At 42.4% G+C, this 24,289-nt stretch overlaps 1 protein-coding gene across 6 annotated transcripts in view; it reads left to right on the top strand.

Annotated features, from left to right (window-relative positions):
- Positions 1–24,289, top strand: part of LOC309643141 (uncharacterized protein) — a 101,310-nt gene that overhangs the window by 53,946 nt on the left and 23,075 nt on the right. For 3 of the 6 annotated variants that reach the window (XR_014253566.1, XR_014253567.1, XM_082425647.1), the window contains exon 1: positions 1,047–1,188. The exons of 1 other annotated variant lie outside the window; for it this stretch is intronic. Coding sequence is in view for 1 of the 5 variants with exons in the window: in XM_082425646.1 (XP_082281772.1) it covers positions 20,715–20,745 (31 nt within the window). In the remaining 4 variants the exon portion in view is untranslated. Of the gene's footprint in view, positions 1–1,046; positions 1,189–12,076; positions 14,261–15,443; positions 20,746–24,289 lie in introns of those variants that run through there. 2 more of the 6 variants (XM_082425649.1, XM_082425646.1) reach the window with 2 other exon arrangements.

Here is a 24,289-nt window from a genome sequence, read left to right on the forward strand (position 1 = left end):
AGGCTCCAGTTTTGCTGCTGGCAGTGGGGCAACTCCTCATCTGGCCCTGAAGGCACTGCTCGTGCTGGTGGTTGTTGCTAATCTGGGAGCAGCACCTGAGCTGCTAGAAGAACTAGGTCTGCTGTGGTCTCGAGATCTAGAACTGGAGCTGGATAACATTCTGGGGCCACAGCTGGTGAATTGCTGTCCCCAATAAAACTGAGTTTCTCCTCTTAAGGAAAACTTAATGAAAACCAGTTGGTGTTGACCAGTGGTGTTTTCCTACACTAAACACCAGGATGAAGGAGAGGAAATGCAGTAGTTTTCAGATGAATTGTTCATTTCCCCACCACAGACTCTCCTTGGTGTTTATTCACGCCCAGAGAAATTAGAGATGTGGTTTCTAACCAAGATATTTGAGTGGAAAAGATTCTTTTAATTCCTAGGCAGGCGATTGGGAACCATTTTGTAGCTTTTGTCTGCCTGTACATTGGAAGAAGCTCAGAGGAAATCCTGTTCTATTATTTAATGAGGCGGACATACGTGGAGGGTGGAGTCTTTGGGGGAAGCAGCATGTTCAAAAAGGTGGATCAAAATTCAGTATCTCTCAAACAGAAAAAGGATCTCTGTGATTATTGAAGTAGACCTGTTGGAAACCCACATTTTGACTCTAGGGACCCAAAGATGGTGATTATTAGTAAATATAATCCACACCCAATAAAACCCCACATGGTAAAACTTATTAGTGACTGAAAACTGATGGAAGGAAAATATGATTTAAATTTTTTTTGATACCCATTATTTGACTCAGGTCATTTGACCGAGAACCTGTTAAGATCCCCTAAAGAAATCTTACAAAGGCAGACTCTGTAGTCGGTAAATTATGATTTGGACAAGAAAACGTGCCATTTATTTTTTTTTAAATTGATTTCAAGTAAAACACTTTCAGGAAATTAAAAATAGACACGGGTATGCACACCAGGGGTCCTGAGGCCAGGAGGCGCCCCGCCCCGCCCCGCCCCGCCCCGCCCCGCCCCGCCCCCTCCCTGCCGAGGAGCGAGTGCGCAGGCGTGAGCGGAGGCAGGTGAGAGGGCTGTGCCGCTGGGATGCTCGGGCTCTTGCAGACCCGCGTCCTGAGGAAAGGGAAGTTGGAGACCGAGTCGGTCCTCACACTGTGACGCTCCCGGCGGGGGAGCAACGCAGAGACGAGTAAGTGCAGCTCTACCCGCAGCCCCTCACCGCGCGCCCCCCGGCCGTCGCCCCCCGCCTGCCCGACAGCCAGGGGCCCGACCCCTCCAGCCCCGAGGAGCGCGAGCCTCCCTCGCTCCTCGGCTCCGGGGCCGCCGCCACCGGCCGCAGGGTGAGGACGGCGGGCCGGGGCCACGAAGGCGGCCGTTGAGCGGTGGGCGCCCCGCGCGCTCGCAGCCCTCCCTCGTCGGCGCCCCTCGGGCCTCCTCGCGGCGGGGCTGTCCCCACGCGCCCGGGGGGCCGGCCTCTGGGTCTGCGGACGCCGGACTCGGCCCCGTCGCCGCGGGCTCGCGGGGCCTGGACGGGGAGGCGCCGCAGAGGAGCCCGAAGACGGGGCCGCGGGGCGGGCGTTTCGGGCACGGTGGGTCCGGAGGGGTGCAGGGGCCTCTTCTCTCGGGGTGCGCGCGGGTGATGGGCGCGCGCACAGCTCGGGGATTCTGCACCCCCGGCCGCCAGGAGCGGTGTTCAGACGGGGGCCTCTGTGCCCTTTCCTGAAGCCCTCAGGAGGGTCAGCTCCAAAAGGCTGAAGGTTCGCTTTCAGCGTTTTCACCCTTGATTAACTGAAATGACTCGTAACTGACTCGAAGAGCGCTCTCTGGAGGGTAACGTGTGATATACTAACATCTAACCAAAGTTAGAAATAAGGAAATTCTGGGCTTTTTATGTTTTTGCTTATGGAGGGCTCTTTGAACGGTTTATGTTTTTCTTGTTTGTGTTAACTCTGTTCCAGCAACAGGCCATCTTTTCGCGAGGCAGTGTTCCTCTTAGTTAAATGATCATTTAAAGATTCGTTTCTGAGCAATTATCATAGATGCTCGAGTATTTGCACATTCTAGTTACTTAGGTGCTAGGTTGTTTTTTGTTTGGGGTTTTTTTGTGCTAAATTTTGCATGAGAAAGGGAAGACTTAGGAATCAGGATAAGTGTTTATTTCATGACACTGTTCTATGCACTATTGCAGTTTTGTATTTATTTATTTAATTTATTGTCTAATTTATTTTTTTGGCTGTGTTGGGTCTTAGTTGCGGCCTGCAGGATCTTCGTTGAGATGTGCGGGCTCTTCATTGCGGTACGCGAGCTTCTCTCTAGTTGTGGCGTGCGTGTTTACTCTCTCTAGTTGTGGCACACAGGGTCCAGGGCGCATGGGCTCTGTAGTTTGCAGCACGTGGGCTCTCTAGTTGAGGCGCAAGAGCTCAGTAGTTGTGGCGCGTGGGCTTAGTTGCCCCACGGCATGTGGGATCTTAGTTCCTCTACCAGGGATCAATCGCTCGTCCCCTGCATTGGAAGGTGGATTCTTTACCACTTGACCACAGGGGAAGTCCCAAACTATTGCAGTTTTGAATGTCTAATTGCAGGTAAATCTCGGATTGTCTCCAGCAAATGCATATTTTGTTTGAGAATATGTTTTTTGTTCTGTGGGTTTTTATGTATTATTTGTTGGTACCAAACAGCGTAGTTATTAGGCTTCAAATCATAATAGAATGTAGTCAAAACTAGTGATTGGTGCAAGGTACAGTGTTTGGTAGGACAGGAGTAGGTTGTTTTTCTCTATTGAAATTTTTTCTTGAGTTAGCAAATTTTCCACACAAAACACTCAGGAATGACTTTTAAAAACACTGCAGTTAGGTCTCTGTTAATGAGGAAGCAAGCACATCATTTCATTTTGAAGACAAAGGAATATGCATTTCGAAGATGGGGATCAGGTACATAAGAGTCTCCTGACGTAGAAGTGACTGTGGCCTGTATCCACTGAGAGGCAGCTCTTACTGAGTATTTCCCAGGCAGCGTGGGTTTTTAATGATTGCTATCATGGTTTAGTGAATTTTTGACAAGGGCACTTGCCAATGATTGTGTTTTATGAAACAGTATTGCCTGTGGGGACATAAGAGGGGCAGAGAAACATTAATTAGGCATCGACCATAGCAAAGATGAGGCAAAAAGAGCAAAAGAGAGCAAGTGAGAGAAAGAGAAGCGAGACTGAGACAGAGACTGAGAGGGAGAAAAACAGAGATGGACAAAGGCAGGTGGACGGAGAGAATCAGAGACAGACAAAAAGATGGACAAAGAAACTGTCAGGGTTGAAGGGGAAAGGAAGATGGAGAGAGAGGGTGTGTTAGCGAGCTCATTCTGGCATTGGGGAAGCAAAAATTGTCTCCTCAGTCACGGATCTTTACTTTGGTTACTAGGAGGATGACTAAAGGAGAAATGATTATTGTCATGGATTGCAGATTGTGTATTTTGTGGAATTCTGTGCTCTTATTCAGAGATAAAAGCATTATTCTTTGTATAGTCTAGAGCCACCCATCAGAGCATACCTCGAGTCTGCCCCAAACTGGTGCTTGGTAGCAGCACGGGCCCTTTGAGCTCCACCTGCTTCTCAGTGTTCCTAAGTTCTTTGGTGAGTTCTCCTGGTAGCTGGACAGCATTGCTTTAAGTGCTGTTCTGAGTTTTACTCGAGCTATTTTTCTTGGGACTTGGAGTGCTAAGAGGGTACTGGTTCATTCCCTAGGCAGGGATTCAGGGGGAAATTACTAGGCAAGCAGCTGGGGTAAATGTAGAGTGAACTGGGTTGGAGCGAAATGAAATTTGGCTTAAATTGGAAAGATTATGTATATATGTCTGAACACACTGCTTGCTAGTGAAATGAGAGACTGAGCCTGCTCAGCTCTGGAGAAAAGAGGGGTTTGCTCCTTCTGGCCACAGGGTGTTCTCACGCAAGCAGCTGAGAACGTAGTGGAAGTATCTGACAATCAAGCCTCTTGACAATTAGTGGTCCTACAGGGGATTTCACTCTAACCATTAAGTAAATTCTGCTCACCTGAGGGCACAATAAGACTGATCACCTTGTGCTCTGAGCATCCACAGCAGTTTTTCTGCCATATGGGGAAACTGAGACAAGTAAAAAGAGTGGAACAGACTCAAGGGTAACTCCTTAGGGAGCTAGACTCAGAAGCAGCACAAATTTGATCCATCACTCTGCCCTCAGAAGGTTGTTCAGATCATATCTGAATTAGGTACCAAATTAATAATGAGAAACCATGCCTCGAAAGCCAAACAGCTCCCTTGACAGACAGCTACCCATTGAAACTCAGGCTGACTTCATGTAGAATTGGAACAAAGGCAATGCTTGCAAGCACTTATCTTAACTCTTAAATGGCCAGGATGGAGCTCTTTTGACATTGTAAAACTGTAGAGAAAGCCGGCTTGAGAAAATATCATTTCAAAATTCTGAGCCTGAGAGATAAAGTATTCCTAAGAGAAAGCTTGAAGTTATAACTCTTATTATGTCCTGAAATGTAAACACAGCTTACATCACATGAGACTACAGCCTTGGCTCAATTAGTAGAACTTAAAACTGAAAGGGAAAAAAAAGGAGGTTTCTTAAAACTCAAGCAAGGAAACTGAAATCTCTGTCTTTGTCTCTATGGATGTATGTATGTCTGTGTGTCCAACGTAGTGAAATTTTTTCCCATTTTTGCTTCTAAGAGTTTCATAATTTTAGTTCTTACCCTTATGTCTCTGATTGATTTGTGAGTTAACTTTTATAAACAGTGTTTGCAGTGTCCAGCTTCTTTCCTCTGCACGTTCATATCCTGTTCTTCCAGCACCCTTTGTGGACAAGACTGTCTTTCCTGCTTGAATGATTTTGCTACTCTTGTCAAAAGTCATTTGACCATATATGTGAGGGTTTGTTTCTGGGCTCTGAATTCTATTCCGTTGATCTTTAATTCTGTCTTTATGCCAGTACCACATTGTTATGATTCTTCTAATTTTGCAGTAAGATTTGAAATCAGGAAGTGTGCATCCTCCCACATTGCTTTTCTTCCTCAAAATTGTTGGCTATTTGGGGGTCTATTCAGTGTAAAGTGAAGTTTAGGATGGGGTTTTCCATTTAGGATGGGGTTTTGCTAGGGGTTGCATTGGAGTTGTAAATTTCAGTGGGTAGTATTGAGGTCTTAGCAGGGGTAAGTCTTCCAGTCCGTGAAAATGGGATATGTGTCATTTATTCTCTTCGCAAAGTTTGGCAATTTTCCTTGTACAAGGCTTCACCACCTTGGTTAAGTTAATTACTAAGTAGTTTATTCTTTCTGATGCAGTTGTAAATAGAATTGTTTTCTTAATTTCCTTTTCAGAGTGATCATGTTAGTGTACAGAAATGCACATGATTTTTAATGTTGACTTTGTATCCTGATACTGTGCTGAATTTATTTATTAGTTTGGACATTATTTTTGTGACATCCTTAGGATTTGTACACATGAGATCATGTCATGTGTGAACAGAGATAATTTTACATCTTCCTTTCAAATCACTGGATGTCAGTGATTTATTCATTAATTTTGAAATTTATCTGTCTTTCCTAACAGCTTTGGCTTAAACTACCAGTGCTGTGTTGCATAGAAGTGGTAAAACCCAGTATTCTTTTTTTTTTTTTTTTTTAAACATCTTTATTGAAGTATAATTGCCTTACAATGGTGTGTTAGCTTCTGCTTTATAACAAAGTGAATCAGTTATACATATACAATATGTTCCCATTTCTCTTCCCTCTTGCATCTCCCTCCCTCCCACCCTCCCCATCCCAAACCCAGTATTCTTACATGCTTCCTGATCTCAAAGGAAAAGTTTTCAGTCTTTCACCGTTGAGTGTGATATTGATATGGGCTTTACATATATGGCTTGAATTGTCATGGTAATTTCCTTCAAACCTAGTTTGTTGAGTGTTTTTTTTATCATGAAAGGGTATTGAATTTTTTCAGTTACTTTTTCTGCATTAATTGAGATGATCATGGGTTTTTTTCCCCCTGTATTCCATGCATGTGGTGCATTATACCAATGTATAATATTTTCCTGGGTTGAAGCATTCTTGCATTCCAGGAAAATTCCCACTTGTTCATGGTGTATAATTATTATTATATAGGTCGATATAAATAATTATTATATAAATAGATATGTATACGCTCCCAACCTCAGCTCAGGCTTCCCGAACCCTGGTAGGGTGGCAGGTGATGGCCAGGACACAGCACTGAACCACAGAAGTTTATGCCTCTAATTAGTCATGATTATTGTTATTACTAATCCATGACTGTTGTTTCACACAGTCGATGACTGTCTGACTGAGACCTGTTTTCCCCCATCTCCTGTCTCTGTCTCTCACACTCCATTCCTTCCTTCTGGGATTCACTCACTTCCTTAAATACATCCTTCCTCACTCTCAGTGAGAGCCTGAGAGAGGCAAACTCTCTCAGTCTGTTTAATCTGGAAATGTTCTTATTTTGCTTTTATTCTTGAGTGATAGTTTAGAATGAAAAATACACGAACTGTTTCTGTGATGTTTCATCCTTTGTGTCCTCAGAAGGAAGGGGACTCTCTCAGGCATTTTTTTATAAGGTGTTCATTGAATTCGTGGGATGACCTAATGACCTAGTCACCTCCCAAAGGCCCCCCCTCCCCCCAATAACATCACCTTAGGGGTTAGGATTTCAGCATATGAATTTGGGGGAGACATACTTATTCAGTATGCAGCACAGGCCTACAGTTTCCCCCTCTTAGGGTAGTGTCTTTCTTGCTCACCCAGAGCCCAGAGAGTAAAGCTTCCTCAGTGAGTAGAATGTTTCTAGTCACCCTTCTGTTAGGGGCACCATCCACCAGCAGACCTAGCTGTGTCCATCCCTGATCCCTGCCTCCTCTCCCACCAAAAGGCAGTGAAACTCAGTCCCTCACCTGGTTCTGTGGACCAGTAGCGGGAACTTCACCCTGACAGCTGAAACATTGGTCCCAAAGTTGCACCTGGTTTTCCCTTCTCTCTTCACTCCCTGGGCCTTTCCCGTTCTTTCTTTTGAGCTGGGCTAGGCCATCACAGGTCTGGGTGTTTGTAGCACATGGGTGTTTGGACTGTCTGGTCTACATCTCTCCTGGACCGGGGGCTGTCATGTCTCCAGCAGTTGCAATCTGCCTTGTTAACAATGAGAACATACATATGCCTTGAGCAGATGATAGAGTCTGGTTTTGTTTTTTATGTAGTTTTTTTTTTGTTAATGCTGTCTGTACGTGAGAAAATAATTCTGGCTCTCCGCTGTTTTTTTTTTTTTTTTTTTTAAGTATCCTTTAAAAATAAATTAAGGAGTTCTGGGAAGATCGCAGTGGTGGTGGAAGCATGGTCTTGTGTCTTCCAGAATCCCTATATAAACACAGAACGATACGATATTGAAACCAAAACCTATGGAGAATTTTTACTAGATTAGGTGACAAGGTATTTGTCAGTGCACAATACAAGTGGGAGCACAACAGCCACGAGACCTGCCCAACATCACCATGAGTGTGGGGAAAGTCGAAGGAAGCAACAGTGTAACTGGACGCCTGAGGGCCCTGGGCACGCTCTTTATAAGGAGCAGACGAGCGGGCACCAGCCCCTTTCCCGGCAGAGCCCCACGCATGCGCGGTGTAGGGGCCAACTGAGGACCCACAGGAGGGCCTTGAGCTTGTGCGGTGCAGGCGCCTGGCCAGGACTTGCAGCTGAGACTGGGAGGGACTTGGTTCACTCCACAGTGAGTGAGGCAGAGGTCTCAAGTAAGGCATGAATGCCTATGAATTCTCACACTGAGCCCCCAGAGCTCCATGGGACTGGAGCCCATAGAGAACAGCAACTGTTGGGAGTGAAATGAGCATTAAACAGGATGGGAACAGTAAAGACAAAGGACAGAGAAGCTCCAACTCAGGGCTAGAGCCAGGTGAGGCAAGAAAGGCACTGGCCTCAGGCACAAAATTTCAGGGGCCACCAAAAAAAGTCAGAAATCAAGATAAATGAGGTTTAAAGCAATAATTTTTCAAAAAGCAAATTTTAATGCCAACAAGTCCTCGATGAGCAAAACATCAATTTTTTAAATATAGACTCATTAACAGTTCTGTGCTGAGCCATACTGAGCAAAAGGAAAAATCAGTAATACTGATGCTGTCTTTATTATAGTGTTTCAGTAGAGTGTTCCAGAAGCCCTCCTTGGGGAATGTACTAAAAAATCAGCTTCAGAAACCAAAATAACTAAAGAGGCATTGCAGTAAGAAATACTGTGTGCAGTAAATATATAGTTATTGTAGAATTAAGATCAAATGAGGGGTGAAATGAGATTGTAGTACATAATGGCTTTATGTTCTGAGAATGTAGATATGGTGCAAACATTAATACATGGGGGTAGAGGAGGAGGGAATTGAAATCTGTAAAAAAAATTTTACCGTTTTCAGAAAGTCATAACTAGTTCTGGCATTATTTTTTTCCTAGGATACAGTAGTTACCTTATTTTTTATTGAGTTACAACTGACATAATATTATGTTAGTTTCAGATATTCAACATGAAGTTTCGGTATTTATAGATATTGGGAAATGATCACCACAATAAGTCTCTTTAACATCTGTCTCCGTACATAGTTATACATTTTATTCTGTAATGAGAACTTTTAAGATCTATTTTCTTAGCAGCTTTCAAATTTGCAATACAGTATTATTACTATAGTGTTGCCATTCTGTACATTACATCCCCATGACTTATTTACTTTGTAACTGGAAGTTTGTGTCTTTTTACCTTAACCCATTCCACCAATCCTCAAGCTCCTTCCTCTGCAACCACCAATCTGTTCTCTATATTTATGAATGTCGGGTGTTGGAGTTTTTTTTCAATTTTTTAAAAAAAATATTTAATTTATTTATTTTTGGCTGCATTGGGTCTTCGTTGCTGCACGCGGGCTTTCTCTAGTTGTGGTGAGCGGAGGCTACTCTTCATTGCGGTGTGTGGGTTTCTCATTGTGGTGGCTTCTCTTGTTATGGAGCACGGGCCCTAGGCGCATGGGCTGCAGTAGTTGTGGCACGCGGGCTCTAGAGCGCAGGCTCAGTAGTTGTGGCGCACGGGCTTAGTTGCTCTGCGGCATGTGGGATCTTCCCGGACCAGGGCTCGAACCCGTGTCCCCTTCATTGGCAGGTGGATTCTTAACCACTGCGCCACCAGGGAGGTCCTTATTTTTGTTTTTAAGATTCCACATATATAAGTAAAATCATGCAGTATTTGTCTTCTCTGGCTTATTTCACTTAGCATAATGCAAGATTTCATTCCTTTTTAAGGGTGAATAACATATATATGTGTGTGTGTATATATATATATATATATATATATATATACACACACACACACACACACACATATATATATACACTCACACACAGGTATATATTTCTTTATCTGTTCATCCATGGATGGGCACTTAGGTTTTTTCCATATCTTGGCTGTTGCAAATAATGAACATAGAGGTGCATGTATCTTTTCCAGTTAGTGTGTTCCTTTTCTTCAAATCCCCCGAAGTAGAATTTTTGAATCATATGGTAGTTCTATTTTTAATTTTTAAAATTATTTATTTATTTATTTGGCTGCGCTGGGTCTTAGTTGCAGCATGTGGGATCTTTAGTTGCAGCACGTGGGAATCTTTAGTTGCAGCATGCAGGCTCTTAGTTGCGGCATGCGAGAATCTAGTTCCCTGACCAGGGATCAAACCCGGGCCCCCTGCATTGGGAGCGTGGAGTCTTAGCCACTGGATCACCAGAGAAGTCCCTATTTTTAAATTTTTGAGGAAACTCCATACTGTTTTCAATAGTGGCTGTACCAGTTTACATTTCCACCAAAGGTGCACAAGGGAACCCTTTTCTCCACTTTCTCACCAACATTTGTTACTTCTTGACTTTTTGATAATAGTCATTTTAGCAGGTGTGAGGTGGTATCTCATTGTGTTTATTTGTATTTCCCTGATGCTTTGTGATGCTGAGCATCTTTTCATGGGTCTGTTGACCATGTGTATGTGTTCTTTGTGAAAATGTCTATTCAGATCTTCTACCCATTTTAAAATCAGATTGTTTGGGGCTTTTTGTTTTGTTTGCTGTTGAGTTGAATGAGTTCTTTATATATTTTGGATATTAACCCCTCATCATATATAGGATTTGCAAATATTTTCTCCCACTGGGTAGGTTGACTTTTCATTGTGTTGATGGTTTCCTATGCTGTGCAAAAGGTTTTTAGTTTGTTGTAGTCCCACTTGTTTGTTTTTGCTTTCATTTCCTTGGCTTTTGGAATTCCAAAAAGCCATCACCAAGACTGATATCAAAGAGCTTACTGCCCATGTTTTTTCCTAGGGGATTTTATGGTTTCAGGTCTAACATTCAAGGCTTTAATGCGTTTTGAGTTCTTTTTTTTTTTTTTTTTTTTAGAGAGTAAGGAATTTATTTGACAATTTAATTTGACCACCTGAGCAGGAAAACTCATGTCTGCAAACTATACTTATGAATCCCGGAAGCTTTTTGAAATTGAGTAATTTCAGATTTAGTAGCTGCATACACTGCTCTATCCAGTTAGTGACCTCTAAGGGAATTTATTTTCCCCCTTAGGAATTTATTCGTTTATATCTCTGGGTCCATAAAAAGAAAAGACTGATTCTTGTGGTCCTTTAAAAAAATCAGTCTCATTACTACTGAACCACTAAGCCATATGATCATCAGGGGCAGGTCACACTCACCCTGTAAGATGAGCACAACATCACATATATATAGAATCAGATCGATCGGGAATCATTTCTCAGCTTTGTTCCTTATTAGCTGTGTGACCTTGGGCAAGTAACTTTACCTCTCTGAGGGCAACGTTTTTGTTTTTAATTAGTTAATGCAAATATTTTCTCCCACCTTGCAGGATTTTATGAGATGAAGCACTAACATATGTAAACCTCCACCAGGTCAGTAGGCTACATAAGTATGCAGACATTGAGACTTCCCTGGTGGTCCAGTGGTTAAGAATCCGCCTTCCAATGCAGGGGACAGCGGTTTGATACCTGTTCAGAGAACTAGATCCCACATGCATGCTGCAACTAGGAGTTTGCATGCTTCAGCTAAGGAGCTGGAGAGCCATGACTAGGGAGCCTGCCTGCTGCAACTAATGCCCAGCGCAACCAAAAAATAGTATGCAGACGTTGTTACAGTCCTGTGAAGCCTTCTGGAGACTAGGAGGATAGAGCACGTTTCATAACACGATAACATTTCATAGTGTCGTGAACCACATACCTAAGCTTTAGGTAGCGCTCAGGGCAGTTTGCTCTTGAGTTATAAATTGTGTGTTTTCTTTGAATTCTACTTGAATTCGTCTTGGTTGGTGAAGTTCTTGCCTACCCCCATAGACTATGGGAATGTTTAGGACACACATAAGGATTGTTAACTGCTCAAATCCACAGCACTGTGTGCATCTCAAACTTTCCAGCACTTGGGTGAAAATGCAGATTCTGATTTGGCAGCTGTGGGGTGGGGACCTGAGCTCTGCACTGCAAAGCAGCTCCCAGGTGATGTACATGCTGGGAGTCACTCCTACCAGCCAGACCGCTTAGCAGGGCTCCTCAACCACCTCCGCACCACAGATACTTGGGTCTGGAGCATTGCAGTGGCGCGGGGTGGTCCTGTGCATTGTGGGAGGTTCAGCAGCATCCCTGGCTGCTTTGCCCTGGATGCCAGTAACTCCCACCCTCCAGCTAGGTTACCCCAAACACCTCCAGACATTGGCAGATGCCCCCAAATTGGCGGGTGGAGGACCACACCCTGTAGGATTCTATGAGCAAGGTGCATGCACCTTGGGGCAAGCCAGTAGGGATCCTGGAGGTCAGGGTGCAGTTGGGAAAACTGAGGCTAGGCTGTGCTGGCAGTGCCTGTGGCCCCCTGAGGCTGGACGGAAACCTCCTGGAGCACCGCGCCCTTGTGTGCTGCCCCCCATGCACTGCGTCCTCACTTGCAGCACAGCTGCCAGAAGTGCCCCTGGTGCCCTCAACGCTGGAGTGCTGTGTGGCTGGTCTGACGTAGCCATGGGGTCCCTGCCGCCTGCCTGGGGGTGCCGCACACCGCCCTGCTGCACCCAGCTCTGAGAGCCTGTGGCCTACTCGCACCCCCCATCTGACAGTTCTTGTCTGAGGTGGCCGCAGGCTACCCACCAGTAGGAGGCAGTCCATGTCAAGCAGCAGTTGGCGGCCGTCAGAACTGGGTAGGGGTGGGGGCTTGAGTTCATTTGTGTGTGTGGTGTAGGATTGTGGTCCATATTGCTTCTTTTGCATGTAGCTGCCTGGTTTTCCAAACACCATTTATTGAACAGACAGTCCTTTCCTCATTGTATATTCTTGGCTGGTTTGTCATAAGTTAATTGTCCATACATGTATGGGTTTATTTCTGGACTCTCTATTCTGTGTCTGTTTTTATGCCAGTACCATACTGTTTTGGTTACTGTAGCTTGGCAATATAGTTTGAAATTACAGAATGGGAGAAGATATTTGCAAACAATGCAACTGACAAGGGGTTAATATCCAAAAATATACAAATAGCTCATACACTCAATATAGAAAAAACAGACAACCCAATAGAAAAATGTGAAAAAGACGTAAACAGACATTTTTCTAAAGAAGATATCCAGATGACCAAGAGGCACATGAAAAGATGCTCAACATTGCTAATTATTAGAGAAATGCAAATCAAAACTACAATGAGGTACCACCTCACACTAGTCAGAGTGACCATCATTAAAAAGTCTACAAATAACAAATACTGGAGAGGGTGTGGAGAAAAGGTAACCCTCCTACATGGTTTGTGGGAATGTAAATTGGTGAAGCCACTATGGAAAACAGTATGGAGGGTCCTTCAAAAATTAGAAATAGAGTTACAGTATGATCCAGCAATTTCACTCCTGGGTGTATATCCAGAAAAAAATGAAAACTCTAATTTGAAAAGATACATGCACCCTAATGTTCACCACAGTACTGTTTGCAATAGCCAAGATGTGGAAACAACCCAAGCACCCATAAACAGATGACTGGCTTGATATATATTTTATACACACACACACACACACACACACACATACATACATACATACATATATAATGGAATATTAGCCATAAAAAAGATTGAAATATTGCCATTTGTCCCAACATGCATGGACCTCGAGAATATTATACTGAGTGAAGTAAGTCAGAGAATGACAAATACTATTTGATATCACTTATGTTTGGATTCTAAAATAATACAAATGAATCTGTTATTCACAGACATAGAAAACATGGTTACTGAAGGGGAGACGGAGGGAGGGACAAATTGGGAGTATGGGATTAACAGATACAAACTACATAAAATAGATAAGCAACAAGGATTTCTTAGTACAATACAGTAGCTTTGAATCATAAATAATTCCACAGGGGGCAGACAGCCAATTCTGGGTTTTCAGTTGTTTGTTTGTTCTGAAACAGCAAGTAAAACATTGACTAGATTCAACTGCTTTTGCCTCCTTAGATTTTTGATCAATCAAATTGAAACAGCACCAGTTTAAACTGGTTTTGTCTCCTTAAATAGGTTGTTGATTATTCAAACCTTGAGGCATTTTACAGGAACAACACTGCTTGTGTGCAAACTGGGAACCCATATCTCCAGGATGACCCTGGAACCAAGAATCTCTGTCTGTAGAACTCAAGGAATAGAAATGTTGCCACCTGAGCCCCTTAATTGAGAAGCCATTCAATAAGGAAAATCTGGCTTCCAGCAGCATGAGTAGCTTATATGGACTGATTCAAGACTAGCCAATGAGCTTCCAACTTTGAAATTCCCCTAACCCTTTACAAATTGCCCCAGACTCGGGATCAGGGAGACAAATTGGAGAGCCTTGCAGGTTAACCTCGCAGTAAAGCTCTTCTTTTCCAAAAGCCAGTGCCATAGTGTTGGCTTCTATGTGTGTCCAGTAGGGAGCCCTTGCTAGGTAACAATTTGGGTAACACAGAGTTTTCTAGGTCTTGTGACCCCCTGCCTGAGGCACTGTAGTTCCTGGTAGAGCATGTACGCGCTCTTGCCACCATCCTTGAGCGTCCATCTAGACCACATTTGTCTAGAGGGTCAGTTGTAGGGTTCCTGCTTCCCAGCCATGGCTCTTCAGGCTCCTCAGCACTACTTTCATTTTTTAGAAAAGAAACGGCTCCTGGACCAGACGCCTTTTGGGTGAGTTACGTCGTTAAAATGCTCCTGTGCCTGAATTGTCTAATAACCTCATCAGGATGGTGGGTTAGAGTCTTACCCTGGGGAGATTTTTGTCAGGTTAGGGTTCTGAGACTAGGGTTAGAGTTCCAAGGCTAGGACTGGGGGTGGAGTCCCACCGTAGGGAGACAAGATAAAAGGTTACAGCCAGTGGGGTTCTCAAAAGATTGGGTTAGAGTCTTGAACCCTGGGTTGAAGTCCTAGCATCTTGGATTTCTTTGTCCATGTTTTTCTATGTCTAACTGTTTTATTTGTTAGGATTAGTTCATAGGGGTTTGTTCTTGGATGATTGTAGCAAAACTTTATTAAACCTGATATCAATGAGGGTCCTCTGACTCAGGAGATTAATTACATTGCTCCCTGAATAGAAATGTTGCCTGAAGAAGTGTCAGGGTGTTTCACCTGGGCCTAATGTAATTTCCTGGCGGTATTGATACAGGTGTGCATTCTTAATAGAACCAACCCTGATTACCTCGTTGGGGTGAGAGGAGAAAGGAGAAAGGAAGGAGTGTAAAGCAGGAGAATTCTCCACCCCAGAAGAACATACCCCATGCCTGGGTTAAAGGAATTTTATACATTTTTGGTTTTTTCTCACTGAGAATTTTAATCTTCTTTTGTATGAGCCAAACTAACGGGGAGTTAGCATTGTACTGCTCTTAAGTGTGTGTGTGTGTAACATAAATTTACCAGGAGGAAGAAATTGGTGGTGGTGCTAGAGGCCATGGGCCATATGGAGGCCTTGGGATGAATAGTTGTACATGGAAGTTGCCCAGACATCTAGATTAACTTGTCTGTGATCTCTGTTGGGGAGATAAAATGTTTTAGTCATCTACCAGGAAGATTATACCTGTACATTCTCAGAAAGGAAGTGAGGGCTTCAGTATTTCACCCTGCATATTCTTGGATTCCTCCTCAAATTCAGCTCAGATGCGTCTAAAAGAGTCTCCTGACTTGCATTTCTTCAAGGTGGTACAGTCACCTCTTCTACCCTCTCCTCATCCAGTAAATTTTTCAAGGTGATGAGCAACACAGAGCCTGCACTTTCATAGGCTTCTCTGTAATAGGCAAGCCTGCCTTCAGCACATGGGGTGGGGGGAATTCTTAGGAACCTCTGACCAGATTGGCTACAGCCTTGGACAGATTCCTTGGTTAGCTGGGTAGAAGTGTGACTTTCAGGCTACAGTGCTTGACAATCATCTCTAATGGAAAGCTGCTCAGTGTTCCCTAAGTGAACCCTCACATCCAAACTGGTCATCATTGAGACTGTCCATCTTCTGCAGTGGCTTCTCCAGGGAATTCTTACAGCCAAGTCGTGGATAGTTGCTACTGCATTTGCTTGCTCCTTTCCAGAAACCAAACTAGGAGATGGAATTGGTTCCTAAATCCTAAGACTCTTGCTTTCTCACGCCTCTTGAGGTTGCATGATTTCCCTATGCTTTTTTGGGGGGGGAGTTGAGGGAAAGATATTTTCTGGAGATTAGCAATCCATAGACTGTTTTCAGTTCTTGGGTTTTAAACCTGGGATACTAACTAAGCCTTTGACTTAGGAGTTACTTGCTTGCATGTTGTCTCTCCCCATCTCTCTCCCCATTCTCAGAGGGGCAGGCTAACCCCTCAGAACCAGCACTAAGGTGGAGAGTAGTTGAAGGGGGCAAGCTTCTAGTGTGCCCAGGTGCTTCCTATAAAGGAAAGTGTGTTCTGAGCCAACAATTGACAAACCGTGGTTCTTTTCTCATGAACTCAAGGATTTTCCAGGTGCAGCCAACATTGCTGCATCACACAGCCCTGAGTTTCTGATGAGACTGCTGTTGACATTGGGCCCAATCCATGAAGCCTGGGAAGAGGTGGCAGGCATTTGCTAAAGGCACCTGTTCCAGGCTCTTCCGTGTTCTTGTTGGCTGAGAAGTAAACTATTGTGAGCGCTCACTGGAGGAAATCCGGTCAGCCAACTGCAGAGTGCTGACTTCACTAAGGACTTGTTTTTCTTCAGAGGATAGACTCCCAGATGGAGAACTCTTGGCTGTCCTCCCATCAGCTCTGCCTTGCACTGTGATTATCAGCTTTCCTCAGATCAAGAGTAGTCAGGAACAAGGAGTGGGCTCACAACGTTTGACCTCGACTTGGATTTTCTAGGTTATTTTGTACCCTGTTCAGCAGCTGCAGGGGAAGGCCCTCACAAAAAGCCTGTCTTGCCTGAATCAGAGCCTAATGATCTCCACAATATTTGGCTCCTTCTTTGGTGCTTCCTGCGGTTCTCCTGCTGTATGAAGGGGGAATCTCTGCGAGCCCTGCGGAGGCTTCCGCCAACAATGCTCCTAGAGCCACAGGTCTAGCCCTAGCCCCTTGCTTACCAGCTAGTCAAAAGGGATTGATCTCCTCTCCCCGTACCTGCCAGGGTACTCAGTTCAGCCCAGGGGGTACTCTGCTTCAGGCAGGGCAGTATCTGCTGAGACAGGTTCCCGAAGGTCTAGATGACCAAAGTCCCCCCCAGGGGATTTATATGTGTGAACTCCCCATTTTCTATCCCTGATCTATATAAGTGAGAAAAAAACATATTTAAAGTACAGCTTTCTGTATGTGCTGGAATGTCCTATTCTCTTCTTGGGGCAAGATCTACTAACAAAATTAAATGAATTTTATCAGAAGAAGTAGACATTAAAATATTCCCAGATCAAGCCTATTCCCTCCTAGCTGCGCTTTTACAGTTGGGAGGCAAGCCTCAACCAGAAGTCCCTGAAGGAATTCTACAAAAGGTAAGAGTGGATATTTGCACTGATGTAGGCCAGGAAGAGCCAAGACAGCTAACCCAATAGTAGAACTCCATCCATGCACCAAGGCTCCCAATTTAAAGCAATACCCTTTAAAGAGACATGTGAAGGAAGGTATAAAGCCGCTGATAACCACCTTTCTCAAGTGCCAATTAATCAGACCTTGCCAGTCCCCATATAACACTGCAGTCCTGCTGGTACAAATACTGGGGACCAGAGATTATTGTTCTGTACAGGATTTGAGAGCCATTAACCAAATTGTAGAGGATATACATGCAGTGGTGTATACTTACACTTTGCTTACAACTTTATTTAGAGACTTTTGCTGGTTTACAGTTCTGGACTTAAGATGCTATTTACTACATACCCCTAAGTCCTGAGTCCCAGGAATTGTTTGCCTTTAAATGGCACTACTGAGACACTAATATAAAACAACAATATTGTTGGATGGTACTTCCACAAGGATTTCAGAGTGTCCCCACCATCTTCGGGGAACCCTTAGCCAAGGACTTAAAGGATTTCCAATTAATGAGGGAGTCTTACTATGATACACTAATTGCTCGTAAAACTAAGGAAGCTGTAGAAAAAAATACAATCCTCACATTAAGCTTTCTGGCAGACCAGAGATATAAAATCTCCAAGGGAGAAGTGTAAATTTCTCAACCAATTGTAAAATATCTAGGGCTTGAGTTAACAAAAGGACGAAGAAACATATTGCTGGATCAAAGGCAAGTATTAGCTTGGGTTACGGTACACACCACCAGAAGGCGATTGAGAGGATTCTTAGGAATGGCTGGGTTTTGTCATATTTCGATTCCTAACTTTGGACTCATGGCCAGACATCTGTATGAGGCTCTTAAAGGAAATGACATTGAGCCATTAAGCTGGGCTGCAGCCTGCCATAAGGTGTTCCATACCATACAAATAATTGAAGATGTATTTTCTCATACATCTGACCTGACTGATCAGCCTTTAGAAAATACAGTTAAGGACACGTTTATGGATGGGAGCAGCTTCATGGACCACAGACTTTGAAAGGCTAGGTATGCAATAGCAACTCATCAGGAAGTCTGGAAGCAGAAGTACATCTGCCCAGAAGATGTACTCTTATAGCCCTTATAAGATCCCTGCATCTTGGAGCTAAGAAAAAGGCAACTGTTTACACTGATTCTACGTACACCTTCTCTGTCGTGTATGCACATGGGGCCATATGGAAAGAGAGGTCTACTGACATCTGGAAGGAAAGAAAGTAAACACACAGAGGTGATACTGACCTTACTAGATTCTGTTATGTGCCAGAAGAAATAGCCATGGTACATTGCCCGGGACACCAAAAGACTGATACATATAGCTAAAAGAAGTAATTTAGCTGATCAGCCATAAAACAGACAGCCAGAACCAAAACCCCAGATTCCCAAGGCCCTACACTCAATTCTGAGTGTGGATCAATACCTCTTTAAGCCCCAGTATTCTGAAATAGATCTAGGGAGAGCAGACAAATTGGAATTTCGTGCTGACTCTTGAGACTTTGATGGTGATCAGTACCAAACGATCAAAGAAGGCTGGATTTATAATGAAGAGACTAGTGCTTACACCCAAGCATTTAGTGGAAAAAATAATTACCTACATCAAGGAACCCATTAATGGGAGGGATGCAACCTGCCACTGGCTACAAATATTTATAGTTGGTTCACAAATGCAAAGGACCATCCAAAAGGTAACACAAAACTGTCTGGTCTGTTCCAGAAACAATCCTAAAACCGGGTCACCCCCAATAATAAAAGGGGTGCAAACCTTAGGGACAAAACAAGAGGATGATTAGTAAATAGAATTTACTGTTACGCTAAGAGCTGTGGGAAATTACAGATATTTGCTGGTAATTGTGGACAACTTCAAAGGATGGGTCGAAGCCTTTCCATGCTGAACAGAGAAGCTTCTGAGGTAACAGAGTCCGTACTAAAAGAAACCATCCATCATTTTGGGTTGCCTCTTTCAGTTCAAAGTGACAACCGAGGAGCTTTCATAGCCAAGGTAACTTGGTGTCTGAGGCCATCGGAATACAATGGAAGTTATATGCTTCGTGGAGACCTTGGGCTGTGGGAAAGACTGAAAAGATAAATTATACCGTAAAGACAATCACCAAAATATGTCAAGAAACCAACTAAACTAGGGATGTCTTACTAGTTGCCCTGCTTAGATTAAGAGTAGCCCCTAGAAGCAAGCTCCATTTGAGCCCTTATGGAATGTTATATAGGAGACCCTTCCTTAAGACTAAGTATTATTGCCAATTGAATCACTAAAAATGTTTACAATAAAATGTTTTCATAGATTCCCAAAGTAATAAGGTCTGTTTTGGAAGGACAGTTAAAATTAGGAGTCATAGTTCTAAGTATATTAGGGTTAATCTTTTCATTCACCAAATTTTGTACTTATTGTCTATCTCCTTTATTTAAAAAGCCCTCCCCCACTGGCAAGATGATTGTCTGAGACTTAAGGGTTCAAGGTGGGAATCACAAATATTTACAATTAAATGAAAAGCAATGTCATTTATCTTACTAAAAAATCCGCGCACCTAATCAGAAGGAAGAAGCTACAATGGTCCTTGCCCTATTTCCCTTGATTTAGGAATGTACCAAAAAAAAAAAAAAGAGTTGAAGTAGCACGTAAAACATTCACCAGCTTTAACTGGATTTGCCTCCATAAATAGGGTTTTGAATAATCAAACCTTGAATTATATTAGAGACAGCACTGCACATGTGCATGACAGGAACCCATGTCTACAGGATGACCCCAGAACCATGAATTCTACGCAATTTAGTCTATGGACTGAAAGAATAAAAGTGTTGCCATGGGAGCGTTAAGATGTGCAAAGGCCTTCAATAAGGAAAATCTATGTTCCAGCAGCATGAGTAGCTTATATGGACTGATTTGAGAATAGCCAGTCAGCTTCCAAGTTTGAAATTCCCCTAACCCTTAAAAGTTCTCCACGAACCCTGGATCAGGGAGACAGATTTGGGAGGCTTGCCTCCTGTCTCCTTACCAGTTGACCTCACATTAAACTTTTCAGTTTTCAAAAAATTTAACTATACTTGATTTACAGTATTGTGTTAGTTTCAGGTGTACAGCTTCAGATTCTTTTCCATTATGGTTTATTACAAGATATTGAGTATAGTTCCCTGTGCTATACAGTAACTTCTTGTTGTTTATTTTATATGTAATAGTGTGCATCTTTAATCCCATACTCCTAATTTATCCCTCTCCCCCCCACCCCCACTTTCTCCTTTAGTAACCATACGTTTTCTATGCTGTGAGTCTGTTTCTGTTTTGTAAATAAGTTCATTTGTATTATTTTTTTAGTTTCCACATGTAAATGATATCATATGATACTGGTCTTCCTGTGTGACTTATTTCACTTAATATAATAATCTCTGGGTCCATCCATGTTGCTGCAAATGGCAATATTTCATTCGTTTTATGGCTGAGTAATATTCCATTATATATATATATATATATATATACCCCATATTTATCTATTCATCTGTCAATGGACATTTAGGTGGCTTCCATGTCTTGGTTATTGTGAACACTGCTGCTGTGAACATAGCGTGCATGTATCTTTTCTAATTAGAGTTTTCATCTTTTCCAGATATATGCCCAGCAGTGGGATTGCTGGATCATATGGTAACTCTATTTTTAGTGTTTTAAGGAACATCAGACTATTCTCTGTAGCGGCTGCACCAATTTACATTCCCACCAACAGTGCAAGAGGGTTCCATTTTCTCCACACCCTCTCCAGCATTTATTATTTGTAGACTTTTTTTTTAACATCTTTATTGGAATATAATTGCTTTACAATGGTGTGTTAGTTTCTGCTTTATAACAAAGTGAATCAGTTACACATATACATATGTTCCCATATCTCTTCCCTCTTGTGTCTCCCTCCCTCCCACCCTCCCTATCCCACCCCTCTAGGTGGTCACAAAGCATGGAGCTGATCTCCCTGTGATATGCAGCTGCTTCCCACTAGCTATCGATTTTACATTTGGTAGTGTATATATGTCCGTGCCACTCTCTCACTTCGTCCCAGCTTACCCTGCCCCCTCCCCATATCCTCAAGTCCATTCTCTAGTAGGTTTTGAGGATGGCCTTTCTGACCAGTGTGAGGTGATACCTCATTGTAGTTTTGATTTGCATTTCTCTGATAATTAGCAATGTGGAGCATCTTTTCATGTGCCTCTTGACCATCTGGATGTCTTCTATGGAGAAATTTCTATTTAGGTTTTCTGCCCATTTTTTGATTGGTTTTTTTTTTTTTTTGATACTGAGCTGTATGAGCTTTCTGTATATTATGGAAATTAATCGCTTGCTGGTCACAAGATTGCAAATATTTTCTCCCATTCCATAGATTCTTTCATTTTGTTTATGGTTTCCCTTGCTGTGCAAAAGCATTTAAGTATGATTAGGTTCCATTTGTTTTTATTTCCATTACTCTAGGAAATGGATCCAAAGAAATATTGCTGTGATTTATATCAGAGTGTTCCATGTTTTCCTCTAAGAGTTTTTTTTTAATCTTTATTGGAGTATAATTGCTTTACAATGGTGTGTTAGTTTCTGCTTTAAAACAAAGTGAATCAGTTATACATATGCATATGTCCCCATATCTCTCCCCTCTTGCATCTCCCTCCCTCCCACCCTCCCTATCCCACCCCTCTAGGTGGTCACAAAGCACCGAGCTGATCTCCCTGTGCTATGCGGCTGCTTCCCACTAGCTATCTGTTTTACGTTTGGTAGTGTATATATGTCCATGCCACTCTCTCACTTTGTCCCAGCTTACCCTTCCCTCTCCCTGTATCCTCAAGTCCATTCTCTAGTAGGTCTGCATCTTTATTCCCATCTTACCCCTAGGTTCTTCATGACCATTTTTTTTTTAGATTCCAAATATATGTGTTAGCATACTGTATTTGTTTTTCTCTTTGTGACTTACTTCACTTTGTATGACAGTCTCTAGGTCCATCCACCTCACTACAAATAACTCAGTTTCATTCCTTTTTATGGCTGAGTAATATTCCATTGTATATACATGCCACATCTTATTTATCCATTCATCTGTTCATGGACATTTAGGTTGCTTCCATGTCCTGGCTATTGTAAATAGAGCTGCAATGAACATTTTGGTACATGACTCTTCTTGAATTATGGTTTTCTCAGGGTATATGCCCAGTAGTGGGATTGCTGGGTCATATGGTAGTTCTATTTTTAGTTTTTTAAGGAACCTCCATACTGTTCTCCATAGTGGTTGTATCAATTTACATTCCCACCAACAGTGCAAGAGGGTTCCCTTTTCTCCACACCTTCTCCAGCATTTATTGTTTGTAGATTTTTTGATGATGGCCATTCTGACCGGTGTGAGATGATATCTCATTGTAGTTTTGATTTGCATTTCTCTAATGATTAATGATGTTGAGCATTCTTTCATGTGTTTGTTGGCAATCTGTATATCTTCTTTGGAGAAATGTTTGTTTAGGTCTTCTGCCCATTTTTGGATTGGGTTGTTTGTTTTTTTGATGTTGAGCTGCATGAGTTCCTTGTATGTTTTGGAGATTAATCCTTTGTCAGTTGCTTCATTTGCAAATATTTTCTCCCATTCTGAGGGTTGTCTTTTCGTCTTGTTTATGGTTTCCTTTGCTGTGCAAAAGCTTTGAAGTTTCATTAGGTCCCATTTGTTTATTTTTGTTTTTATTTCCATTTCTCTAGGAGGTGGGTTAAAAAGGATCTTGCTGTGATTTATGTCATAGAGTGTTCTGCTTATGTTTTCCTCTAAGAGTTTGATGGTGTCTGACCTTACATTTAGGTCTTTAATCCATATTGAGTTTATTTTTGTGTATGCTGTTAGAGAGTGTTCTAATTTCATTCTTTTACCTGTAGCTGTCCAGTTTTCCCAGCACCACTTACTGAAGAGGCTGTCTTTTCTCCACTGTATATTTTTGCCTCCTTCATCAAAGATAAGGTGACCATATGTGCGTGGGTTTATCTCTGGGCTTTCTATCCTGTTCCATTGATCTGTATTTCTGTTTTTGTGCCAGTACCATACTGTCTTGATTACTGTAGCTTTGTAATATAGTCTGAAGTCAGGGAGCCTGATTCCTCCAGCTCCGTTTTTCTTTCTCAAGATTGCTTTGGCTATTCAGGGTCTTTTGTGTTTCCATACAAATTGTGAAATTTTTTGTTCTAGTTCTGTGAAAAATGCCAGTGGTAGTTTGATAGGGATTGCATTGAATCTGTAGATTGCTTTGGGTAGTAGAGTCATTTTCACAATGTTGATTCTTCCAATCCAAGAACATGGTATATCTCTCTATCTATTTGTATCATCTTTAATTTCTTTCATCAGTGTCTTATAATTTTCTGCATACAGGTCTTTTGTCTCCTTAGGTAGGTTTATTCCTAGATATTTTATTCTTTTTGTTGCAGTGGTAAATGGGAGTGTTTTCTTAATTTCACTTTCAGATTTTTCATCATTAGTGTATAGGAATGCTAGAGATTTCTGTGCATTAATTTTGTATCCTGCTACTTCACCAGATTCATTGATTAACTCTAGTAGTTTTCTGGTAGCATCTTTAGGACTCTCTCTGTATAGTATCATGTCATCTGCAAACAGTGACAGCTTTAATTCTTCTTTTCCGATTTGGATTCCTTTTATTTCTTTTTCTTTTTTGATTGCTGTGGCTAAAACTTCCAAAACTATGTTGAATAATAGTGGTGAGAGTGGGCAACATTGGCTTGTTCCTGATCTTCGTGGAAATGGTTTCAGTTTTTCACCACTGAAGACGATGTTGGCTGTGGGTTTGTCATATATGGCCTGGCCTTTATTATGTTGAGGAAAGTTTCTTCTATGCCTACTTTCTGGAGGGTTTTTATCATAAATGGGTGTTGAATTTTGTCAAGCTTTTTCTGCATCTACGGAGATGATCATATGGTTTTTCTCCTTCAGTTTGTTAATATGGTGTATCACGTTGATTGATTTGTGTATATTGAAGAATCCTTGCATTCCTGGGATAAACCCCACTTGATCATGGTGTATGATCCTTTTAATGTGTTGTTGGATTCTGTTTGCTAGTATTTTGTTGAGGATTTTTTCATCTATGTTCATCAGTGATATTGGCCTGTAGTTTTCTTTCTTTGTGACATCTTTGTCTGGTTTTGGTATCAGAGTGATGGTGGCCTCGTA

The sequence above is a fragment of the Balaenoptera physalus genome (genome assembly GCF_965194825.1).
Source record: "Balaenoptera physalus genome assembly, chromosome: 14".
NCBI lineage: Eukaryota > Metazoa > Chordata > Mammalia > Artiodactyla > Balaenopteridae > Balaenoptera > Balaenoptera physalus.